At 38.7% G+C, this 26,127-nt stretch overlaps 1 protein-coding gene across 4 annotated transcripts in view; it reads right to left on the bottom strand.

Moving 5' to 3' along the window:
* Positions 1 to 13,836: 13,836 nt before the first annotated feature.
* Positions 13,837 to 26,127, bottom strand: part of si:ch211-235m3.5 (BICD family-like cargo adapter 1) — a 28,424-nt gene continuing 16,133 nt past the window's right edge. For 2 of the 4 annotated variants that reach the window (XM_067364651.1, XM_067364653.1), the window contains exons 7-10: positions 22,703 to 22,780; positions 19,174 to 19,274; positions 18,951 to 19,071; positions 13,837 to 17,039 (exon numbers count right to left, since the gene is read on the bottom strand). In XM_067364651.1, the coding sequence (XP_067220752.1) occupies positions 16,836 to 17,039; positions 18,951 to 19,071; positions 19,174 to 19,274; positions 22,703 to 22,780 (504 nt within the window). In that variant the 3' untranslated portion in view covers positions 13,837 to 16,835. The remainder of the gene's footprint in view (positions 17,040 to 18,950; positions 19,072 to 19,173; positions 19,275 to 22,702; positions 22,781 to 26,127) is intronic. The other 2 variants (XR_010892129.1, XM_067364652.1) reach the window with 2 other exon arrangements.

Here is a 26,127-nt window from a genome sequence, read left to right as displayed (position 1 = left end):
TGTTGAAATTCTACAGCAGAGCGATGATATATCAGATCCTTATCTAGTCTCGTGTATAATACAATTAGCCAAGGCTGCAAAACCACCACCCAACCATAAATATTGTAGAACCATCACGTCTACCACTAAAGATTGCTTTATAAATAATCTCCCCGAGCAGTTTCATCGCCTTAGTATACCTGACAACTTAGAAGAACTCGATGCTGCAACAGAAACTATTGGCTCTCTCTTTTCCAGCACATTAGATGCAGTCGCTCCTTTACGTCTAAAGAAGATTAAGGAAACTAATCCAACGCCGTGGTATGATGAGCACACTCGGGCTCTAAAACGAGCTGTTAGAAAAGCTGAACATAGTTGGAAGAAAACAAAACTAGAAGTTTTTCGCCTTTCGTGGAAAGAAAAAATGATTGAGTACAGAACGGCTATAAGAAATGCTAGATCTACTTATTTTTCAAATCTCTTAATAGAAAACAAACATAATCCTAGGTATTTATTTGACACAGTGGCTAAATTAACTAGAAACAGAGATTCAACTGCTGACGTTTCCATAGAGCACAGCAGTAATGACTTTATGAACTTCTTTACTTGCAAGATTGATAATATTAGAGAGAAAATTAAAAGCATGCAACCGTCTACAGTTTCGCTTCAGACAGTGCACTGTAGTGTCCCTGAGGTAAAACTAGAATAATTTGCCACTATAAGAGAGGAAGAATTATCTAAACTTATCAAATCATCAAAATCAACAACATGTATGTTAGACCCAATGCCGACTAAACTACTGAAAGAAATGCTTCCAGAGGTCATAGGTCCACTTCTTGATATAATTAATTCATCTTTAACACTAGGATACGTGCCAAAAACCTTTAAGCAGGCTATTATTAAACCTCTTATTAAAAAACCTCAACTAGACCCGAGAGATTTAGTAAATTACAGGCCAATCTCGAATCTACCTTTTCTGTCAAAGATACTAGAAAAGGCAGTTTCAACACAACTGTGTTCCTTTTTAGAAAGAAATGGAATCTGTGAGGATTTCCAGTCAGGATTTAGACCGTACCATAGTACTGAGACTGCTCTCGTTAGAGTTACAAACGATCTACTCTTATCATCCGATCGTGGCTGTATTTCTCTATTAGTGTTATTAGATCTCAGTGCTGCTTTTGACACTATCGATCATAACATTCTTTTAAAAAGACTTGAAAACTATATTGGCATTAGTGGAATTGCTTTGGCATGGTTCAAATCGTACTTATCTGACCGTTATCAGTCTGTAGTAGTTAATGAAGAGATGTCGTATCGATCACAGGTTAAATATGGAGTACCACAAGGGTCAGTACTAGGACCGTTGCTTTTCACTCTGGCACACATGCGTTTCCCCCAGTGAGCCTACTTGCACAGACACTGTGCAAAGTCAGGGAGGACGAGGAGCAGGTCCTGCTGGTTGCGCCTTACTGGCCCAACCGGACCAGGTTTCCAGAACTCTCACTCCTCGCGACAGCCCCTCCCTGGCCCATTCCTCTGAGGAAAGACCTTCTCTCCCAGACGGGGCACTCTTTGGCACCCGCGTCCAGACCTCTGGAAACTCCATGTCTGGTCCCTGGACGGGATGCAGAGGTTCTAGGTGACTTACCCCCTCAGGTACTTAACACCATCACTTTGGCTTGTGCACCGTCGACGAGATGTGTTTACGCCTCGAAGTGGAACCTGTTCATCGAGTGGTGCTCTTCTTGCCGAAAAGATGCTCGATCAGAGTCGTGCTTTCCTTCTTGCAGCAAGGGTTGGAGCGTAGGCTGTCCCCCTCCACCCTTAAGGTCCATACCGCTGCTATCTCCGCTTACCACGACCACATAGATGGCAAATCTGTTAGTCAGCATGACCTGGTCGTCAGGTTCCTTAGAGGGGCGAGACGGTTAAATCCTCCTCGTCCCCCCTCCATACCCTCTTGGGACCTCGCTCTGATGCTGAGAGCACTTCAGATTGCTCCCTTTGAGCCTTTGCAATCGGCAGATTTAAAGATTCTGTCTATGAAGACTTTGCTGCTGGTTGCATTGGCCTCCATCAAGAGGGTAGGGGACCTGACTTGCTGACTGGCTTACCAAGCTCAGGGCGTGCCCTGCCCGCTCAGGTTGCATGCTCACTCCACGAGAGGTGTAGCAACCTCCTGGGCGCTGGCTCATGGCGCCTCGCTAATAGACATTTGTAGAGCTGCGGGCTGGGTGACACCTAACACATTCACTAGATACTATAGCCTTCGTATCGAGCTGGTCTCCTCCCGTGTTCTCGCCTTAGGTCAGAGGCACAGAAAGGCTCCGGCTTAGTGTCGGCTTGCTGCGCTCATGCGCTTCTTTGCTCCAGAGAGTCCCTATGGGCAGACCCTGTTGAGTCCTCCGGTTACCCTTCGGCAGCCGATGTGGCGGAGCGTCTGGCGCCAGGATTATGCTCCGTTGCATCCCTGAGAACCGGATTTAGGCTGGGTTCCATATGTGTGACCCTACAGGGATCCCATATGTTTTTTTCCACGGCTGCTCCTAAACGAAGCCCATGTCTTTCCCTCTGGGAGAACCCATCTCTAACCGAGTTGGAGTCACCCCAGTTCTTCCATATGTAGCACAGCCCTACAGGGTTAGTCCATATGTACTTCTCCACATAACTCCTTCAGGGAAGGATGTGGCTTCTGCAGCGTTCCTTTCCTAACGAAAGGTTACGCTTTCCCAGCATTATCCAATAGTCTCACTGAATGGGTTTGGGAACAACAGTGATCGACACTCTGTGTGTGTTAGCCCTGTCACACCGTCCGCAGGCAAGGGGGTTCAGGTGGCTTACAACAGAGGGCTGGAGGAGGGCAGCTCCTGTGGCGCATTGGTAGGGATTCCTATTCATCGGTCTGTCCGACGTACGCCGAACTTGACCGACTGAATGGGAACGTCTCGGTTACAAAGGTAACCCTCGTTCCCTGAAGGAGGGAACGGAGATGTACGTCCCGTCGCCACAGTTGTTATCCTGCTGATGCTAGTTCGGCTCCTCAGCGAAAACCTGAAGATGCAACGCACCTGTTGCTCATTATATACCCGCGCTGCGAGGCGAGCAGCTGATGCATATGATTCCATGCCAATGTGCATTGGCTCGTTTTAGTTACACTCGAAGTAGATTGGCCTCTCTGGTGAGATTCCTATTCATCGGTCTGTCCGACTTATGTCTCCGTTCCCTCCTTCAGGGAACGAGGGTTACCTTTGTAGCCGAGACGTTGTTCCTATAGCCCACCCTGTTTTCACCATTGTATATTGTTTTATCAGTGTTGTATTGGTTGTATGTTCTCTATTTCTTTCATGTCTTGTCCCGATGTTTTGTAGTGTCTTGTATGTTTTTCCCGTGTTATATGTTCCCACTCCTGGTCTGCCCATTGTCGTGGTGAGCGGGCTTTTAACCAAGACAGGCCACACTGAATTCTAACATTGTTTTTTTTAACCTTGTCATCTTTCTCTCATGTAGGGAGCTTGTATGTGTGCTTTGTCAGTAACAATAACCATTTTGTCTGCTGATATAACAGAAGAGCTGATCGCAGTATCCAGCCACCAGATGTGGAGCGTTCTGATCCCAGCTTCCATCATAGCTCTTTATGTTCTGTTGTCACACTATTGTTTTGCTTATTTTTTTTTTTTTTTACTTGTACTCCACCTTATCCTATGTTTTCCACACACATCCACATGAACACCCGATATCTGAAGTTACAGTTCAGCTCTATTTCTTTACTTAAACGATTAGTCAACTTTCAAATACATTTTTCCTGATAATTTACTCACCCCCATATCATCCAAGATGTTCACGTCTTTCTTTCTTCATTCGAAGAAAAGCACTTACAAAGGCGATCTTTTGTTTATTTAAAGCATATACAGTTGGTTTTTTTTTTTTAAATGACCGATGGTTTCTCTAGATAAGACCCTTATTCCTCATCTGGTATCATTTAAAGCTCTTTGAAGCTGCACTGAAACTGTAATTTTAACCTTCAACCGTTTGGGGTCGATTGAAGTCCACTATAAGGAGAAAAATCCTGGAATGTTTTCATCAAAAACCTTTATTTCTTTTCGATTGAAGAAAGAAAGACATGAACATCTTGGATGACATGGGGGTGAGTAAATTATCAGGAATTTTTTTTAAAAAAGTGAACTAATCCTTTAAAGGGATAGTTCACCCAAAAATGAAAATTCTGTCATCATTTTCTCAACCTCAAGTTGTTTCAAACCTGTAAGAATTTATTTGTGCGTAAAAAAATTTTTGAGGAAAAAAAGTCAGTGGCTGCTGAGATCTGCTTTGTTACAAACAATTCAATGGAATCAATTCAATGGAAAGGACTCTGGAAGAGAATACAATGCTGAATAAAGTCGTAGTTTTTGGTCCAAAAATAACAAAATGTATTTTCGATGCTTCAAAAAGTTCTAACTAACCCCCTGATGTCACATGGACTACTTTGATGATGTTTTTATTACCTTTCTGGTCACGGACAGTATACCGTACATACATTTTCAATGGAGGGACAGAAAGCTCTCTGACTAAATCTAAAATATCTTAAACTGTGTTCCGAAGATGAACGGAAGTCTTATGGTTTTGGAACGACATGAGGGTGAGTCATTAATGACATAATTTTCATTTTTGGGTGAACTAACCCTTTAAGTGGATCAAAAATGCTCTTAAGTTACTAACTGCCTTTAATATAAATTTAAACTTTGATACATTTTCATTTCAATGCAAATGCAATTAAGTTTACACATACATATTTTTTTAAGTATATTATTTCTGTAATAAGCACTCTTTTTAACAGTATGCTAAAGTGTACTTTTCTTTCACAACGGTTTTAAGTATAGCCTATTACAGACAAAACAGAGTCCACAAAGAAAGCACTCTTGGTGCAGCAAACAAGCAGAAAATCAGAATACTTTTAATAATTACATTTTACATTTACATTTATTATTTAACAGACTTTGTCCAAAGGAACTTTTAAATGATGTACATACCAAGGAATTTGACATATAACAATACAATTTGTAATTTGTCAGCATAATCCCCTTTTGTAAAACTGTTAAACATTTCAGGTTTTCATATTTTCAGTTTTCTAATGAAAAACTAAATTATTAAGCCCAATGACTTGAAGTGCTGGTGTACCGCTACCAATGCTGTCTGTATAATTGATCTCAATCTAGAACTTCACAGAGTTCTCTTTGTTCAAACGCTACTGTTCCCGGAGAAACTCAATTCTGCTCACAACAGTGATTCCTCTGAAACTGAGGTCATATGACCGATACTGGAGAAGGGAAGGAACAAGGGTTTCTAGACTGCCAGAGTCACTGAAGGAAAGATCTGTGCTTTCTCAAAACACAGAAACATTGTGTTTGACAGAAGGAATTCAGCTGGTACTGGGGAAAAGACCATATTGAATGGTTATATTCAGGGTGCGATTTGTAGGGGTGTGGGGACGGACAGAGGCAGTCTGCTTAATTATTTATATCCCCAAACCACCAACAGAGCATATAAAATACCAAAAATGAAAATCTTTTTTTTTTTTTTTTTTTTTTTTTTTAAACATCAAGTAAAACGCTGCCTTTATATAGAACTGTCTCTTTACGAACACAACAAACGGGACACTTTTCAGACGCGCATTCCGACGTCCTTCAGCCTCAGGTGCAAGTCAGACGAGCGCAGTGACGACGAGGGAGCTTCAGTTGAACAACAGTGAACTGCGTTCAGCTGAGATGTTGTCAGGCTATGTCGGTAAAACTCAGAAAAATTAACATGACTGTCCAATCAGCCGTTATACAGTGTTCGTGGCGCGCACTCAAGAATTGCATGCGCAAATGCGCTAGGGCGCGCTGCATAATTACTTTATTATAGCTTAACTAAAGCACAAAAGAAACTACGAGCAATGACCGTCGTTGTTCTGTTGTAAGTTAAGCCATGAAATGACCAAACATGCGATTAAAGCTGCCTCAAAACTGTGCATGCATTTATTTGTTGACATGTTAAATTGTTATCCAATTTGTTGGCCTTACAAACGTCTTAAAAATGCACATATGTACACCAGGGAAAATTAGATTTTCGGGGGAGCATGCCCCCGTATAGCAAACAACATTTTCTGACCTCGGTATGAAACCCTGCATACGGCCCAGCTTATATTCTATCTAATAAAATATGAGGGTGCATTTCTCCAAATGTGCGTACTTCTGGACTTAAAGTTTATATGTGTATGCACTGTGATCAAAAATAAATGGGACCAAGCGCGATTGAATGTAAAGATTTGTGTCTGTTATTCTATTAATAACTACCGATTGATTTTGCATTTCTATCAGAAATGAAGAACTATTAGTGTCATTGTAAATAGTGGTGCAAATATCTAAGCTATCTAATACTTCAAATCTCAAGATTAAATCAGAAGATTTTTTTTACCAATTTACATACCAAAAATAGTATATAGCTCCACTGTGGTTTTTAACAAATATTCAAAAAAAAAAAACCTTTTCAAAACATCCCCCCCTCTGCTTTGTTCACAAATCGCACCCATATTTTACAATAAGGGCCAGAGCACCGATGGTGTGAGGACCTTATTGTAATTGCTCAGTCAATTATTCTTCTTCTCCAAAATGAATTGCATTTTTGAGGACCTAAACATGCTCGAAAACTCATGAAACTTTACACAAGTCAGAAGTGTTGAAAATTTACATCTGATATGGGTTTCAGAATTAGTTGAGGCAAAATGGCTCGATAGCACCACCTACAAAATTTCAATTAAGCGCCCTTTGCACTACTTTTCACATACAGGTATGAAATTCGGTAGACACATGTAACAGTCCAACACCTACAAAAAAGTCCCCAAGTGCAAAATCTGAAAACCCAACAGGAAGTGAGATATGTTGAATGTTCTCTGCAACATTTTTGCAGTTTTTGCCATTTCCAGATGTTGTAACAAACTTCTCAAAGAGCTTTTATCAAATAAACATCATATTTCGTCAGCCTATTCTAAAGACCTTTGTGACGTTAAAGTACACATGAAATCAATCTGAACTTATTTATTTTGTTAGCTCAAATTGCTAGTTTTGTGGTGAACAATTCATCCGTGCAAATCAACCCACACAAAAAAATTGTTTGGCTTAGTAATATTTAATCAGAATCTGAAAATGCTCTTCCCCTCTGCAACAGTGCCCCTTCTGGCTTGGGTTGAAATCGCTTAAACCACTTCTCTCCGACCGTTTGTCTGCTATGAGCTGGCGATGGAGGGGAGGAGCGCTAAAGTAAAACCCTGCCCTCTATTCAATATTCCGTTTCACTTGGAAATACATCACAACACTGGAGAAAAATCGTTTGCAACTTCCGGTTCACGGGGACTTTAAATTGCGACGATCTTGAGTTTTCGTTGAAGGGTGTGTCCGTGGCGGCCTGACAAAGTCTGATGTTTCGTCATGAAAGAGGAATCTGTTGTAACTTAAGCATACAATGTCTGATCTGCCCCTAACTTCACATGTTTGAGAATAGTCCTGGCCTAAAGACATCTCTATGCCAACATTCAGTTATAGTCAAAGCACCACCTGTTAGCAGCAGGAAGTGTGGCACGTAGAAATGACTTTGTCATATTTGTCTTGTTTTTACTCGCTTATATGCATATCACCCACTATTCACTGTTTCCCTATGGCAACTTCCTGTTTTCTGTCTTGATTATTATTTATAACTGCTTTATTAACCAAAAACACAAGAATGATTGTTAATGTTGATTCATAAACCACTGCAGTGCAAAACTGAATTTGAAATGTTTATATGATACTGCAAAATATTCTAAAACATTCAAAATTTTCTAAAAATATTAATAAATGTTAGTGATAATCACATGTAGTCTCCCAGAAAGGTCTTGCATTAAAAATTTGATCTTTGCTGAATCATAATCAAAATACAACATAGAAGGCCCTATAACGATAAGCATTTCTGTCCACTATGAATACATTTTTAAAAATCTATAATATGCTACTATATATGTTAAAGATAAATAAAGAAGCGGTAATATAATGTCTAGAGATTTTTATTTTTTCATCTTTAATTATTAAAATAGCAGGTTTACTTGATGATTAATTTTATTTAAGACCTTGCATAACTACTTCATTAATTGAATTGCTTGATTAAAATTACTTTTAAAGTCCTATAATGTAATATCAATTAACTTGATCATTAAAATCTAAATCATATTAATGATCATTTTTCATGCAGTCTCTCTTATGATTTGGTTTGCTTCCGTTGGCTACTATTGGCAGGTACCTCTGATTTACTGCAGCCGACACCTGGTTTTAGTGGCAGTGACATGCTGGTGATATTTCGCTGAGCCCTTCTCACTGTTGTCTTGGTGCTGCTGTCACGTATTGCGCTGTGGGTTTGCAGCTAGATGCTATTGGCTGAGCGCTAAGCACTAAAGTGGAAGATATTTGTTGCTAAATGAAACATCTAATTTTCAAAACAACTTTATTTGCAATAGGAAAGTTAAACGACCAACAGACTGATCAGCCACCAGCCTAATATTGCATAGGACCTTCACAAGACCTCTGAACGAGTCCTGTAATATCTGACGTCTGGTAGTAGCAGCAAGTTTGCAAGGTGGAGCCTCCATGGATCCCAGAGATGCTCAGTCAGATTGAGATCTGGGGAATTTGGAGGCCAAGGCAAAACCTTTGTTATGAACTCTTTGCCATGTTCTTCAAACCATTTCCGAACAATTTTTGCACTGTCGCAGGGTGCATTATCCTGCTGAAAGAGGCCACTGCCAACTTCTTCCCATAGTTCCTCCTGCTGCTATCTCTTCCCCTGGTAAACCATGCACATCCACCGGCCTGATTCATCAGTCCAGGCCAAACAGGTTAGCCTTCGCTCCTCACATGCATTAATTTTGACTTGGGCAACAATGACCCTGATGCTGGTTCACTGGTTGTCCTTGCACCACTTTTGGTAGATACAGACCATACCAGGAACAATCCATAAGACTTGCCGTTTTGGAGATGCTCTGACACAGTTGTCTAGCCATCACTATTTGACCCTTGTCAAAGTCATTCAGATCTTTTGATCTTCTGACTGGTCACTTGGTACTAATATATCCTACCTCTAATGCTATTGTGATAATAATAATCAATATTATTCACTTCACCTGTCAGTGGTTTTAATGTTGTGGCTGATAATCATTGATGCAAACTAATAAACTTTGTTTATTTTATGTTTATTTGACCTTTTAATTGGAAAAATGTATAATTTAGGTGAATCATGCCTTGATAATTGCTAATTGATAATTGTCAATGTGGCGAGACATTAAAGGAGCTGTTTTCAGCATATTAGGCCTAAGGTTAATAAAGAATGTGCACATATTGTGAATGAATTTCAGTAAAATCACTACTATCAGCATTGGAAACATTCCGTACAGTGCAACTTGCATCATTTAGCCAGTAGGAGGCAACAAGTGACTGTCCTTATAAGTGAGCAAGTGAATCATACAATTGGTTAAAAAACATTGGTTAATTCAGGAAAGAATATTACTGAAACTATTTGAGCTTTGATGTTCAAACGAACTACTCATATAAAACACATTTTGCTTATGTTTTGCATATGTACTGTTTGAGACAGATTTCTATCATTTAAATCCAAAATGATAAAAAGATGAAATAGATATATAGATTTTACAGAATTATTATTAATACACTTTGACAGGAAAGACAATAGACAACTCTTCTGTGTTTAAAGAGTGGATCATGCAACATTTAACCTGATTGTCATCTTTAAGAATCTATTATATACGCTTGATAAATAAAATGCAACTGCCCACAGACTTGGTTTTAAAGCTATAATCCTCCCCAGGTGAAACGTAAAGGTGGTTCTTATTCCTATAAAAGATAAAAGACTCTAAACAAACTTTTACAAGCAACCTAAAACAAATGAAAAGTATTTTCAAAACTTTTTATTCCTCAATGTATACTTCGAAATTCCCTTCAGACGATCACACGAAAATGCGTATCAATAGTACGAGTTTATAATCTCGTAGATTATATACGCCAAAATGAGTTTTGGCGTGCTTATGGTACGCAGTTTTGCGCGTGCATATGATACGCACTTTATGGCGTATTATACATACGAACCCCCCACTCCCCCACCCCCATCCTTACCAAGAGCGTATCATATACACGCCATAAAGTGCGTATCATATGCACGCGAAAACGTCTTGGGTTACGAGTGTAACCCTTGTTCCCTGAGTAAGGGAACGAGATGCTACGTCAGTGACGTGATGGGAATCCTCTGCATTTTTGTGTTCGTGAAGCACTATTGTATCCAACCAATGAGAGAACGTGACGTCAGAGGCGGGCGACGTCGCGGACCGGAACCTATAAAGCATGCCCAGAAACAAAGAACGCTAGCTTCTGTGATATGTCTGAAGTAAGCGCTCCAGGCATGCTGGAGGTACGGCAACGTGACGTAGCGTCTCGTTCCCTTACTCAGGGAACAAGGGTTACACTCGTAACCCAAGACGTTCCCTTTCGTGGGAACTATCGACGCTACGTCAGTGACGTGATGGGAACGCTGTCCCCACTACGCCGTGCCTCCGAGTGCCTGGCTGCTATCTTGTAACACCAAAGCACCCGGAGTACTACTCACATTAAGATTATAAAATCTGATGAAGGTGTGCTGGGATGACCATCCAGCAGCGCCACAAATATCCGCCAAGGAAACTCCTGACATGTGAGCTCTTGAAGCAGCCATACCTCTAGTTGAGTGTGCCCTAACATCCAAGGGGCACGGACGCCCCAGGGCTTTATACGACAATGAGATGGCCTCAACCACCCATTTACTCATCCTCTGCTTAGACGCTGGGCCCCCTCTACTCGGGGACCCATAACATACAAATAGTTGGTCTGATTTTCTCCACAGGGCAGCTCTGTGAACATAAGCGTCCAATGCCCTCACAGGACACAGCAGATTAAGTTTTTCCTGATCCGGATTAGTAAACGGAGGGGGATAAAAAGCCTCCAAAACGATAGGACCTGGGACCCTAGTGGGGACCTTAGGAATGTAACCAGGCCTTGTATGTAGAAAGGCCTTAACCATGCCTGGTGCAAACTCTAAACATGATGGTGAAACCGAAAGAGCTTGAAGGTCACCTATCCTTTTCAAGGATGAGATGGCCAGTAAAAACACAGTCTTCAATGTGAGCATTTTTTCTGACACATCTTCCAAAGGTTCAAAGGGCGCCTCAGCCAACCCTTGTAACATGATGGCTAAGTCCCAGGTCAGAGATTTTGGGCGTACTGAAGGCCTCAGCCTCAGTGCGCCATGAAGGAAGCAAACAACTAAGGGGTCTCGACCTACCGAGACACCACCCATAGGAACATGATAGGCTGAAATAGCAGCCACATACACTTTTAATGTGGAGTGAGTTAAGCCTTCTGAAAGCTTTTCTTGGAGGAATTGAAGCACATAGCTGACAGATGAGTGGACCGGGTCCACCCTATGATGGCTACACCATGTAGCGAAAACCTTCCACTTATACATATAAAGCTTCCTTGTAGATGGAGCTCTGGACTGAAGGATGGTCTCCACAACCTCGGTTGGGAGACCAGACGTCTGTATCATGGCATCCAACCCCAGAGGAGCTGGGTGCCTCAGAGAGTACCACAGAGGGCATTGAGTTGACTCCTCTGTGGCAAAGAGATCGACTTCCGCTCGACCGAATGTTTTCCATATGAGCTCCACTACCTCTGAGTGAAGCTTCCATTCCCCCGGACTCGCGCTCTGCCTCGACAGAGCGTCCGCCCCGATATTCAAATACCCCGGAATATACGCCGCCTTTAGCGAGAGTAATTTCCCCTGGGTCCACAGGAGGATGTGACTGACCAGTTTGCATAGTGGCCGAGACCGCAGTCCCCCTTGGTGATTTATGTAGGAGACCACCGTAGTGTTGTCCGTCTGAACCAACACATGGTGGCCCCTCAGGTCGGGGAGGAAGTGCTTCAGAGCCTGAAACACTGCCAGCATCTCTCTATTTTTCTACTGCCCGGGTCACTACCTCCATAAGCTCCTCATGGGCTGGAGATGAGGATGACGGTCCCTCATCACCACCCTCGACACCTTCAACATCAACCTCCTCGGAGGAAGATATATTCAGTGTCGGTGCCTCCCTTTGCGGGGAAGAAACCGCAGCGCGTGCTTCCACCACCAAAGGAGAGACACTAGATCTAGCAGGTAAGGGAAGCGATAAGGCAGAGCCCGTCTCTCCCCCCTCTGCTAGATCCATTTGTGAACCCCACGAGTGCAGCCTTCGCTGTGCCTCGGCAACAGCGGGACCAGACCCGCGGGGAACACTTGCCGCGGCGCCCTCCTCAAAGAGCGCCCGGCGTGAGCGCAGCGCCCTGAGAGTGAGCCGCTCACAGTGCACACAGACAGCCCCCTCAAGAGCTGCCTGTGCGTGCTCAACTCCCAGGCATTTCACACACATCTCGTGTGTATCTCCCTCCACGATGAATCGCGGACAAGGAGGTGCACACTTAGTGAAACGCTGGCCTTTCTCCGTCATTTTATATATATATATATATGTCTATTATGTGTCTTATTTCACTTGTTTAGAAACTCTTGTCCTCAGACAAAGAGATCACTTTCTGGCGAGATGGTAGACAGACAACAGTAAATAAGACAGACAAGATACAAATAGCGCTTACTGAAGACAACAGAAGCTAGCGTTCTTTGTTTCTGGGCATGCTTTATAGGTTCCGGTCCGCGACGTCGCCCACCTCTGACGTCACGTTCTCTCATTGGTTGGATACAATAGTGCTTCACGAACACAAAAATGCAGAGGATTCCCATCACGTCACTGATGTAGCGTCGATAGTTCCCACGAAAGGGAACTGCGCACGCCAAAACTCATTTTGGCGTATATATTCTACGAGATTACAAACTCGTACTATTGATATGCATTCTCATGTGATCGTGTTGCTTCTCATGACTTGAAGCACTCATCAAGGATCCATTGTGTGTTATTATAAGGTTAGTTTGGAAGTTTGTCAGGATATAAAATAAATATCCAAAGAAGAACAAGAAGAAGAAGAAGGAGAGAGAGAGAGAGAGAGAGAGAGAGAGAGTGGTTTCCTATTAATAATTTAGCTGGATTTGGAGAGGTGGTGAGGTCTTCATTTTACTTTAGCTGGAAGAATACATTCAGTGATGATGGCATCAGTCTGAAAACACATTTCAAAATCTAAGTTTTGTCCCCCTCACTATTTGCCAATGTCAGATTTAGTTTATATATATAATGAGATGTTGTGTGTAGTGCATTCTGGATTGGTTAACAAATCAAAGATACAGGCTCCCACTAATAAATTAATTCAACAAAGGTAACCTCTTTTGCTACATATTTTTAGTGGTTTAAATGTGTACTCTACATGTTTGACCACTTATGAACTATCATTTAGCCTACTATATGTTGTGTACATGACTAATGTGCCCCACCATCACCAATAAATAAATTACTAGAGCACAAAATTGTTTACAAGAGAACAAATTTCTCTATTGATCTAGTCACGTAATTTTGCTCTCAGAATACACCAGATTTATGCATTTAAATTTAAAATGTACAAAATTTTCCTCCGGGGGGGCATGCCCCCGGACCCCCCTAGAGGAACCCATGTCCACCCACCACAGTCTCACAAAATCCTGTCGGAAACACTGCAATATATATATAATATACGAACCCCCCTGGCATTTACTGTCCCCCCAGGTTCAAAATCGCTCCTACGCCCCTGCAAAAATTACAGATTTTTTTTTTTTTATTTAAATGAAATGACTATATTATTTTTTAATTCGATTATGTTTTTATTTAATATTTTGTTCAGTCCATTCATTCACTTTTTGAGCAAAGACCTGAAAATGAAATTTTCAACTTAAACTGTCATAAATTTTGAATGCTTCGCAGTCACACACTCGTGTGTCCGCTTCGTCACTGGTAACCCAGTGCAATACTTTATTATTATGTTTTAATTTATTTTTAGGATTAAAGCTATACATTGAACAAACATCTATACGTGGACCAATGGAATAACCCCTGCTAATATAGGCAGCTAATGTACACTAATACAACATAACTTTGTCCAGTACAAAAGCACATTAACACAGCCATGTCATCACATTTGTTCACAGAATGAGCCAAGCATATCAGAAAAACAAAAGAGATAACAAAATCACAAATCATTAGTCATTCATTGAGACAGATTGTATTGGACAGGATTAAGGACATCTTGTTTTCCTTAAGTTTGGTCTCTTTTTAAAAAAGACACATGACACATTATTGCTGAATAAAAAGGAAAACAAAATTTAAAAATGTAAAATAAATAAATACATAAAGTGTACTTTTAAAAAGTTTATTATGAAAAATGTATGAAAAAATGATGAAAAAAAAATTATGAAAAAATATTTTCAGTTTGTACATGAAATACATATTTATTATTATAAATATGCAAATTAGAGTAAAGCATACTAAAGTATGCTTTACTCTAAAACTGTGAGAAAACCCAAGCTATAAATCTAAACAAGTTGTTTTCCTTTTTTTTTTTTGATATTTCAAAAAATGAAATACGATCTTGTTTGGGCGCAGTACCAAACATTTCCACTATATAAAATTAACTTCCCTTTTGATTCCTATGCGCTCATTTTTGACTGCGAACAGTACAAGTTTGACTATTTTTTCAGGACTATTTAACCTTTTCAAATCATGATAAGGATTTTGTGTGTTTCCATAGCAAGTGCCAAAACCTTTACCAAGTTTTGTGCCAGTCCGATGAAGTAAATAATTCTAAGAAAAAACGATATGTAAAATGTTTCATTCAAAAATGGCCGAAGAGCACCAGAGGGTTATGAAGAAACTGGCTGATGCTCGAATGAACAGAACAATGTCTACTAGTGTTCTAATGCTTTACACAACAGATTTTCTTTTTAACTTTTTCTGAAGCATGATGTGCAAATTAATTTCTCAATAAATATTCTGAAGACAGTGCTGTACATAATAAAAAAATGTAATTGTACAAGTCTGTCACAAATATATAAATATATACAAAACTAAAAACTGCATTAACACACTTATAGTAGAACAGTACTCAGCAATGAACTGTGCCAGAGCACAAAGATTCTAGAAGAGCACATATCATTCTAAGGCCCGTTCACACCAAAGACGATAACTATAAAGATTGTACTAAATAAAGATTAGCAGACTCCACACCACAATTATAAAGATTACAGCACAGAGAAATGAAATTGTTGGAATCACTTTCAGAACAATTTCCATTTGACAAACAATAAAAATAGCCAATCAGAATCCATCCTGCTTTAAAGAGCTTGAGCATTTAAAGTGACAGATGACAAATCTGCAGCGTGTCCTTATAATAAACAGAACAATAATGTGCGCTGGTGTGAACGCTTATAAATTTATATTTGTGGTTTATGGTTATCGTTCTTTGTGTGAACAGGCATCACAATGGCACAAGTTTGAGCACTACAGATTCTTCATATGATACGGAGCATTATTGAATTGAACAATGTCAGTTTTTGAAATCTTAAGCACCATCTTGAGTATTTCACTACAGTCTACTGAAACATACTTTCATGCCCACATATTGCAGTTCAGGTAAATGTTTTTTTTCTACGTAATGTTATTATTTCATATTATTATTACGTTAAATGCCATTCGAATCAACAAGATCATGGCCAGCATGATGTCATTGTATGGATTCTCTCATCACTTACATTTATGATTTGACGGCAACAAACATGTACCATGTAAATTAATAGTACCATTTAAATAAACAAATTTTCAACAAAATCATACGACTCTAAGTATAAATAGTCATAGTATACAATTAATTCTCACAAAAACTTTTAAAAACAAATTTCACCAAAGTCAATAGAACAAAACAAAAAATCATATTTTGCATGAGGAAATTAAATTTTAGGAACAATAAGATATCAATCACAGCACATTCCATTTACCACAACAAAAATATCTCATTCTTATTACTGTAATGCAAAAATAAGGATTCTGAAATTGTAAAATATTAATACATCATCATGATAGTATTTATGTTTCATTATTTTTACTGAGAGAGTTCAATGATGATCACCTTTGACAATAATGGAAAATAAAATAATGAAATAACAGGTAAAACATCTGGATGCATTACATTTATGAAAATTTTGAGAAGGTAATGTGCTTGATTGTCACATAAATGTCACAACAAAAAAAGTTCTAAAAAGTTAATTATCTTCATACAAATTATTAATTCTTTATATATTTTGAGTTTGGGGAGAAATGTGTTTTTGTGAGAATCAGCAAACCCTTAAAGTCAAAGTCAAAGTCAAATTTATTTATATAGCGCTTTTACAATTGGTAATTGTTTCAAAGCAGCTTTACATATTAGAAGCACAGAAAAAAAGGGAAGTGGTTAAAACTGTACAAACAAGCGTGGTAATATGTAACATATACAAGATGGTGCTACATTAAGCCAATGGCAGTAATGCCTTACTGAAAATCCACATGAATTTCCCATGTTCTTCATGAGACCACATGGATTTCACATGAGAACTGTTCCAAAACCACATTTCCCATGTGCAAAGGATGTGTTCCACATGAGACCATGTGTTTTTGCACATGTGAAATTCATGTGGTTTTATGTAAGCAGGTCTTTTTTTAAACATAGTTTTCTAACAAGGCTAGAGAGTGTTTTTGGCATTGACGGCTGGATGGTAAGTCATGAGCGTCTGAAATGGTCTGAGGTGCTGGAGGCGGAGCAGCAGGATCATTTGCTCAGTTTGAGCCAGTCTCTCCAGGGTGACAGGTTCTGCTCAGGGCTGATCTCTGATATAACCGAGGGGGAAGAAGAGGGCCGTCTGGACTTACGCAGGAAAGACAGACGACCCATTGATCTCTTCTGAGGCAGTTGCTGCTGTTCTGTCTGCTGTTGGCTCCTCAGCTGTTGATTGATGATAATCTGAATATCGTCCTGAGGGGTACACATCAATAGATCAAAATATTATAAATTATAACATTTTAAAAATCTACTTACAAATGAATGTGTATTTATTCTTTTGCACATTATTATTTTTGTTTGTGTCTATGTTCTAGTTGATAGCAGTTCATTTAATCTCAAAAGCAGTTCCATGCCACATTAAACAGCTGCGTGTTTCAAGAGTGAACAGCAGGGGGTGACAGAGTACAACCACTGAACAGTTCAGATTCTGAAACAAGTGCAGGTCATTGCAAATTGCAAATTGCAAACGTCAGAGCCTCGCACATAAAATGTGCAAAGAAAATATATATACACATCTCGTGCCCATGAATTAAGAATTCATTCCTTCGTTTTAGTTAAATTGTGGCCACAAATTAAGATTTTGTTCCCTTGCTTTATTAAATAGTGGCTATGTTGTAATATTTTGTTCTTTTGTTTTAGTTAAATCAAAACAAGGAAACGAATTAGTACAATGTTGCCATGGTTTAGTAAATCAAGGGAACAAATTCTTAATTTGTGACCATGAAATATATATTTTTGTCCATATGTCATGTAGCAAAGCATGGCAACTGCAGAGGCATCCATAAAATCATCAAATACGCTGATGACTTGGTTTTAATCTCTTGCCAAACAGACACAAATAGTGTCTTATTTTGAGTATATTGAAAGTCTTGTACAGTGGTTTGATAATAGTCATCTACAACTGAACATAGAGAAGACAAAGGAACTATGTTGTGGGAAAAAAAAAAAAAAGTGTATTCCATGTGTTTTATTATGTGATATGTGAATGTGTAGTATTGTCTGTTAAGATGTATCTTCTATGCCGGTGTCATAGAAGATTTCTTGTTCAGGAAATCTATACAGACAATAAAGTCAAACTAAATTAAAGGTGCCATTGAATGTTTTTTTACAAGATGTAATATAAGTCTATGGTGTCTCCTGAATTTTTTTAACTGCCTATTTTGGGGCATCATTAACTATGCACCGATTCATGCTGCGGCCCCTTTAATTCCTCACGCTCTCCGCCCACGGAGCTCACGCTTGCCTTAAACAGCATAAAGTTCACACAGCTAATATAACCCTCAAAATGGATCTTTACAAAGTGTTCGTCATGCAACATGTCTAATCGCGTAAGTATGGTATTTATTTGGATGTTTACATTTGATTCTGAACGAGTTTGATAGTGCTCCATGGCTAAAGCTAAAATTACACACTGTTGGAGAGATTTATAAAGAATGAAGATGTGTTTATGAATTTTACAGACTGCAAGTGTTTAAAAATGAAAATAGCAACAGCTCTTGTCTCCATGAATATAGTAATAAACAATGGTAACTTTAACCACATTTAACAGTACATTAGCAACATGCTAACGAAACATTTAGAAAGACAATTTACAAATATCACTAAAAATAACATGATATCATGGATCATGTCAATTATTATTGCTCCATCTGCCATTTTTCACTGTTGTCATTGCTTGCTTACCTAGTCTGATGATTCAGCTGTGCACAGATCCAGACGTTAATACTGGCTTGTGTAATGTCTTGAATGGCTGGCATATGCAAATATTGGGGGCGTACATAGTAATGACTGTTACGTAACAGTCGGTGTTATGTTGAGATTCGCCTGTTCTTTGGAGGTCTTTTAAACAAATGAGATGTATATAAGAAGGAGGAAACAATGGTGTTTGAGACTCACTGTATGTCATTTCCATGTACTGAACTCTTGTTATTTAACTATGCCAAGATAAATTCAATTTTTAATTCTAGGGCACCTTTAAACTAAACTAAACTAAACTAATGGACAATATGCGCCTCATAAACCTGGCAAGTAGCAGGAAACTAATCCTAACTACTGAAAATCACTTTTTAAGTTAACTCTTGTAATCAGACATCAGTTTTCTACCTGCCAGGCCTCCAGTTCCTGTGAAAGTTCAAGTTTACGCTGAATGGCTTCCAGGAGTTGATTGTTTAAACACATCATATCTTGCTTAGTCCTCAGAAGCTCTGCTTCCATCGCTGTCTTCCTGCATAAGAAGAAACCAACACTTTCTTAAAAATTATATTCATATTATGTATATTTACTTTCTCATAAACATTTAAGTGCCAAGTAAATGTTCAATATTTACTTTACGATGGCATCATCACGCTCCTTTATGGCCTGCTGAACTACTTCCTTGTCCATAAGCCGCAACTTAAGTTTGGTGTTTTCTGCTATGAGACGCTCATTCTGAGAGAGGATGCCAGCAAATTATGGTTAATATGTTAAATGATTTTGCAATCTTAAACTCAATGATCAAAATGTTTTTAAAGGCATAAGAAACATTTTAAATATTTTTCTTGGACTTGTACACATGAAAAATGTTACAGTGAGTTGTTTAGAAACAGACAAGCATCAAACTCTCATTCCACATCCATAAGATTTTCGTTCATCTTCAGAACACAAATGAAGATATTTTTGATGAAATCCAAGAGTTTTTTATCCCCCATAGAAAGCAACATAATTATCACATTCAAGATCCAGAAAAGTAGAAAAAACATTGTTAAAATAGTCAGAGTGACTACAATGGTTTAACCTTAATGTTATGAAGCGATGAGAATATTTTTTGTGTACAAAAAACCTAAATTGGCCAAGTTTATAGCAGAAAATGTTTACAAGTTGGTTCAAATTGTGGTTTTGGTCTATACTGCTATTTTTGCCCTTCATGACAACTCTGAGGGGGGTGAATTTTTTTATAACTTATCAGTTTAAATTATATTAAGCCTTAAAGTTCTGCATAATTAAGAGCGTGGTCACTTGAGTGACAGGTAGATTGCGCTGCTGTCTGTGAGCTGTCACTTTACCTCAGCTGCCGCTGAATTTGGCATCTCAGCCGTTTTTTTTTCTTGATTATTTTATACAATTATAAAATATGGCTTGCTGCATAATATTCGAGACTGATATGTGTCTGTGTAGATGTGCATGCATGCGGAAGAAACAGAACACACGTTGTTGGATCGTGGCATTGACTGAAAGTTTTGGTTGTGAGATTTACTACAATGACAATGACGGGAGGATATCAAAATCCGACAGCACTGCTTGGATATTATAACTAAAACTGCTGCACTATTTTGAAAAAAATATACTTTGGACACAGGCTCATTTGTTTGTTAGATACAATCGTATACAGTTTTACAACATAAAGGCTGTTCAGATTGCATCCTTTCTTGAAGAACGATGACAGAGATCATTCAGAAGAAATGTGACATGTTTTTTTGTTTTGCAATGGACACTCATATTTTACCCACAGAATAAGTGCCACAGATTGGATTCATCTCGCGATCTCTATTTCATTATAAAGGTATGAAGTCCCATTTGATTTTCCATGTTGTTATTTGCACACCCAACACTACTGGTGTTGGAGGATCTATATCTTAAAAAAACACCATAGATTGACAGTAAACCTTTAGAACATTCTGATGATAAAACTTATCTTCATTAATATTTTATCTAAGATAGATAGATAGCTCCTTTGCCTGCTAACATGGTCATGTCAAGCTAAACGGGCGTGGTTTCAGCAACCAGTCATATCAGCTCAAACCACCTCCCTGCCTCTTTGCCCATTTTCAGTAATCCGGGAGTGACGTGCGGTGACGCGCAGCTAAGATGGCCGCGGCCTCATTTACGCGTCAAAACTGCTGTTCAGAACTCTATGGGTGACGTCACGGATGCTACGTCCATATTTTTTTACAGTCTATGGGATGAATACTTAATGACAGAAATTTCATTTTTGGATGAACAAACCCTTTAAACTAAGATTGTGCCTCATTAAATATTGATGAGCTTTCAGTTGCAGAAACTTTCATACATTGTGTTTTTTTTTTAGCATCTGTTAAAAAACTTCAACAATCATAAACAGATACTCCAATCAATTTAAATTGGTAGTGTGGTTGTCAAGTCGCATATCTTGAAAACTGCTGATCCAGGACAGACATTAATCCCAGGGCAAAGTATGAAGAGTGTAAAACAGAGAACAAGATAAGACAGGATTATGTAATGGTGGGTTTAAAGGTGAAGTGTGTCATTTAGATGGGGTGAAAGTGTTTGAAAACTATTATTTATGTAAATTATCATTTTTGCCAGAAATGACACGTTTCACCTTTAGCCATTTAAAGTGTGAAAAGCCCAAATGAGATCAGTGAGGACTAGTTTTACATATCTTGCCATGTAATATTCTTTTCTTCCTGAAAGCAAATAAACTGAAGACCAGAGTTGGGTATAACGCGTTACAAAGTACAAAGTTACTTTTCCTGATAACGCAGTAATGTAACGCATTATTACATTTTAAATGTAAGTAATTTGATTACAGTTACTGATGTCAATAAAATTATGTTACTTGCGTTACAATAAAAAAAAAAAAAATAGGTAATGTGCATTTCTAAAAGAAATCACTTTTGGCGTGGATGCGTCATTATGAATCACCGGAGAACCCGTGGAGGAGGATACCCGCTCCCAAGACGAGAGCGGTCCAACCTCACCTAAACAAGCTAGATTGGATTTTTGTTCAGGATCGGAAGGGAAGGTAACTTCTGAATAATACAGTTTTCAAATATTATTATAATGTTTTCAGCTATTTTTTCCTGTCTTTAATGCAGTTACATACAAACATAAACACAGTTCAGCTACCACACACATACATGCTACACACAGCAAGGAATGTTTTAGCTGTGTCCGAAACCGCTCACTCGTTCAATGATTCACAAATCCCTATATAGTGTAAGCCTAAAAGTGAACAACATGAAGTGAGTGAATTTGGACGCTGACGTAGCCTATAACTGTGCGTCGGAGAGCTGGAGCTGTCACAGAAATGGCTCAACTACTTTTATCCTACATGTTACTTTATAAAATAATATTAATAACAATCTTAATGACTTTATTTTGTAATCATACATACCATACCTGCCAGCTTTGTAGTTTCATCGATTGTATGGTTTGTCATGCGGGTTCATAATCATTAAATACTATAAAAAAAACTGCAAACAAAAATAAACCTTTACAAGTGTACTATATTTCATTTATGTATTAGTTTTAATAAATTTATTTTTAGTTTTTTAGAACCTCACGCTCACAGATGACGTGGTCGTTGAGCGCACTCAGGCGACTGTTATGATTACATTAGAATGAATAAGCTACCTACAGATGATTAACGAATAATTTTAAGTCAAGTTGCTGTTTTAATGTAATATTTTTCAGTCAATATTAAATTACAGAAAGAACTATGAGTTTTAGTTTGTTGTGTTTTTTTGTAGGTTTCAAAGTAACTTGAATGTAAAGTAATAATTAATCTGATTACTTTTTACATGTAGTAATCAGTAATGTAAACAAATTACAATTCTAATGTAGTAATTTGTAGTGGATTACGTTTTTTGAGTAACTTACCCAACACTGCTGAAGACTCACAACAAATTCACCAATTGACTGCATTTGTTAAATAGATTCATTCAGCTGAGAATCAAAAAGTAAGAAAAGCAGTGAATCTTTGTACAAAAATTCCTCAGACTTTGCCAGGCCCTCCAAACAATGGATCCTTTTTTAAGAAACTGACCCCAGGTCAGTGACAGTGGTATTGGGCTGTTATTGGTTGTGGCTGAAAGCTTGAATGCATGAATAAATGTAACCTGATCCTGTAGCTCCTGTATCCGGATGACATTCTCACAAGGATCGCTCACCGGTCCCACAATGGGCTTCCTCATCTCCTGCAGACACAAATGATACAGGAGGGTTCAGCACTGCACGGTGGTTAGCCTGGGAGAATTTGTGAAGTGTCGTCTTTGTGAGGCCTTGATGGCAGGGTGTATCTCTACAGGATCAGTATCATGTAACGTACATAAATGGCCCTCTGTTCCATCTCTCCCTCTTTTTCTCTCTCTCTCTGTTTTTACCTCTGGCTACATTTGTGGCTTCATTGATGCCCACTGAACACATCCCAACCTGGACAACAAAACTCTGATGCAATTCCCACTTCAATGCACACACCAACACTCAACCAATATCAACTGGCCCAAACTAGCAATATAATGCATCAATAGCATAGTGGAAAGTTTTGTCCATTAATAAAATAGCAAATTTCAGCAATTACTGATGCAAACTGACCGTAAAAAAAAAAAAAAAAAAAAAAAAATATATATATATATATATATATATATATATATATATATATATATATATATATATATATATATATATATATATATATATATTCTCAATTTTTTATCAATATATTAAGTACAAATACATAATCAATTCTTCCCTTCACACTGGAACATTTCCCACAGCTTTTAAGCAGGCTAGGATTACCCCACTGCTTAAGAAACCCACCCTGAATCCAGCACTTTTAGAAAACTTCAGACCAGTATCCCTTCTTCCTTTCCTTGCTAAGACACTTGAGAGAGTGTCCAACCAACTGTCTACTTATTTCACACAGAACAACCTCCTTGACAACCACCAGTCTGGCTTCAAGAGTGGCCACTCAACTGAGACTGCCTTGCTCTCAGACACTGAAGCCCTGAGACTGGCACGAGCAACTTCAAAATCATCAGTACTCATCTTGCTGGATCTGTCTGCTGCTTTAGACACAGTTAACCACTAGATCATCCTATCAACCCTCATGTCGAAGGCCATCTCGGGAACCGCACTCCAGTGGTTCAAGTCTTACCTCTCAGGTAGGTCCTTCAGGGTATCTTGGAGAGGTGAGGTGTCCAAGTCGCATCATCTTGCTACTGGGGTACCTCAGGGATCTATGCTTGGACCACTTCTCTTCTCCATCTACATGTCATCACTAGGATCTGTCATTCAGGAACATGGTTTCTCTTATCAATGTTATGCTGATGACACACAACTCTACCTCTCATTTCAACCAGATGATCTGACGGTTGCTGGTTGCATCGCAGCCTGCCTGACAGCCATTTCTGCCTGGATGAAGGACCACTACCTTCAACTCAACCTTGCAAAAACGGAATTACTTGTGGTCAGTGCCAACCCAACACTTCATCATAACCTTTCAATTCAACTTGGGTCGTCAACCATTACTGCTTCCAGGACAGCAAGGAACCTTGGAGTGGTGATGGATGATTGTTTAAGCTTCACAGATCATTTTGCTACAACGACCCGGTCCTGCAGATTTGCCTTGTACAACATCAGGAAGATTAGACCCTTCCTATTGGAGCATTCCACACAAATTCTTGTCCAAGCTCTTGTCCAGAATGGAAGCGCATGTCACACCTCTCTTCATCAGTCTGCATTGGCTGCCAATAGCTGCTCGCATCCAATTCATCCAATTCTGTTGAACGACCGCTGGCTCTGCACCACTATACCTTAACTCACTACTTCAGACTTATGCACCCTCCAGAAACTTGCATTCTGGAAGTGAACGGTTCCTTGTGGTGCCCATCACAAAGGGGCACAAAATCACTCTCACGGACCTTCTCCGGGTCTGTTCCTGGCTGGTGGAATGACCTACCACACTCCAACTGAGCAGCTGAGTCTTTAGCCATTTTCAAAAAATGCTAAAGACGTATCTTTTTCGTCAGCACTTGACCCAGTAATAGTAGCACTTACTTTGATTTCCATTCTTTTTCCATCTATTGGTGTATTTATTAAAAAAAAAAAAAAAATTTAAATCCTTGCTACGAGCACTTTACTAACGTAACTGTGACATCACACAGCACATACTGTTGTTCTCATGTTGATTTGATTGCTTTTACTACTCTCATTTGTAAGTCGCTTTGGAGAAAAGCGTCTGCTAAATGACTAAATGTAAATGTAAATATATTCTGAACCCCCCTCCATTTGTAATGGGCAAATCTCACAAAAACAGGTCCAGGTGACATTTGACCTCCAAATAATAAAAAAAGAAAGAAATGTTTTGCATAGAGCAGATGGAGCCTGTTTTATTACCATAATATTTCTAGCATTATTTTCATAAACAAGTTCATTTTCTAACTATTTTCTGCAATGCATCTGAATATTTGAGTTTGAGTAATTTTCTTTATACTGATGCTAAATCAATTATTAAATAGATCATTAATGTAATACATATGAATACAGTACTAACATGATGTATAAAACACAAATTAATATATTTAAAAAAAAAATAAGATTAAAAATAGATTACAAATAAGATTTATTTATTTATTGCATCCCTGACAGCAACACAGTGTCGGGCGAGATTCGCCCCACATCTGGTCCGCGTGTAATCCACATGTACCAGACGTCGGCCAGATTTGGGCCACACTATGTTGCTGTCTGGGATTGGAAAGAAAACACCTGGGTCCCAACTGCTTCATTTTCATTAACTCTTTCCCTGCCAGGTTACATAAGATTCACCCAATGACAACACTTACAAGCCATGAGGACAAATAAAAAATAACTGATATGGTCTGAATGAAGATATACTCTATGAAGACATAGAGTAGTGGCTAAAAAGTGATTTTCTGGCCTAGGAAATTTTACATCTAAACCCTTTATTCAAATATTTTTAAAATGTGTTAAAGATTTTGTAAGCATACTTCATAGTTGCAACACATGCAACAACATGAGAGAAACAACAAAATATTAATAACTGATTATATTTTAATAAATGCTTTTTTATTTCATTTCTTAATGAATGTTTTTCCCTGTGAGCTTTTTGTTTTTCTATGCATTTTTGCATAGTTCTGTAGTTTGCTTTTTTGTAAAAAATAATTTTGTCAGATGAATAACCAAGTTTAACATTTTGTTCTTCCCTCATATTTAAAATATTTTAAATATATAAAATATTTTCCTCATATTTTGATGGTTAAATCAAACTTCCAAGCCAGCACACCTATGTGGGGCCCAAATGGGTGTCACCTGGGCTATCTAACTGGGGCCCAGTCAGTTTTGTCCTCAGTTTCCATGTAGGCCCCACATGGGTTAGCCCAGATAAAATGAACACTGCTCAGTGTGCACACTACAGGGTATTAAATATAACACTGAAACATGAGTTAATGAGATAATTAAGTGATTCATTGAGTGATGACTGAGTATTATTGAAGATAGCTGATGATAACAAGCAGAATCACAT

The sequence above is a fragment of the Chanodichthys erythropterus genome, chromosome 17 (genome assembly GCF_024489055.1).
Source record: "Chanodichthys erythropterus isolate Z2021 chromosome 17, ASM2448905v1, whole genome shotgun sequence".
NCBI classification, from domain to species: Eukaryota; Metazoa; Chordata; class Actinopteri; order Cypriniformes; family Xenocyprididae; genus Chanodichthys; species Chanodichthys erythropterus.
Note: the sequence above shows the minus strand (reverse complement) of the source record. Positions and strands in the feature narration are given on the sequence as shown.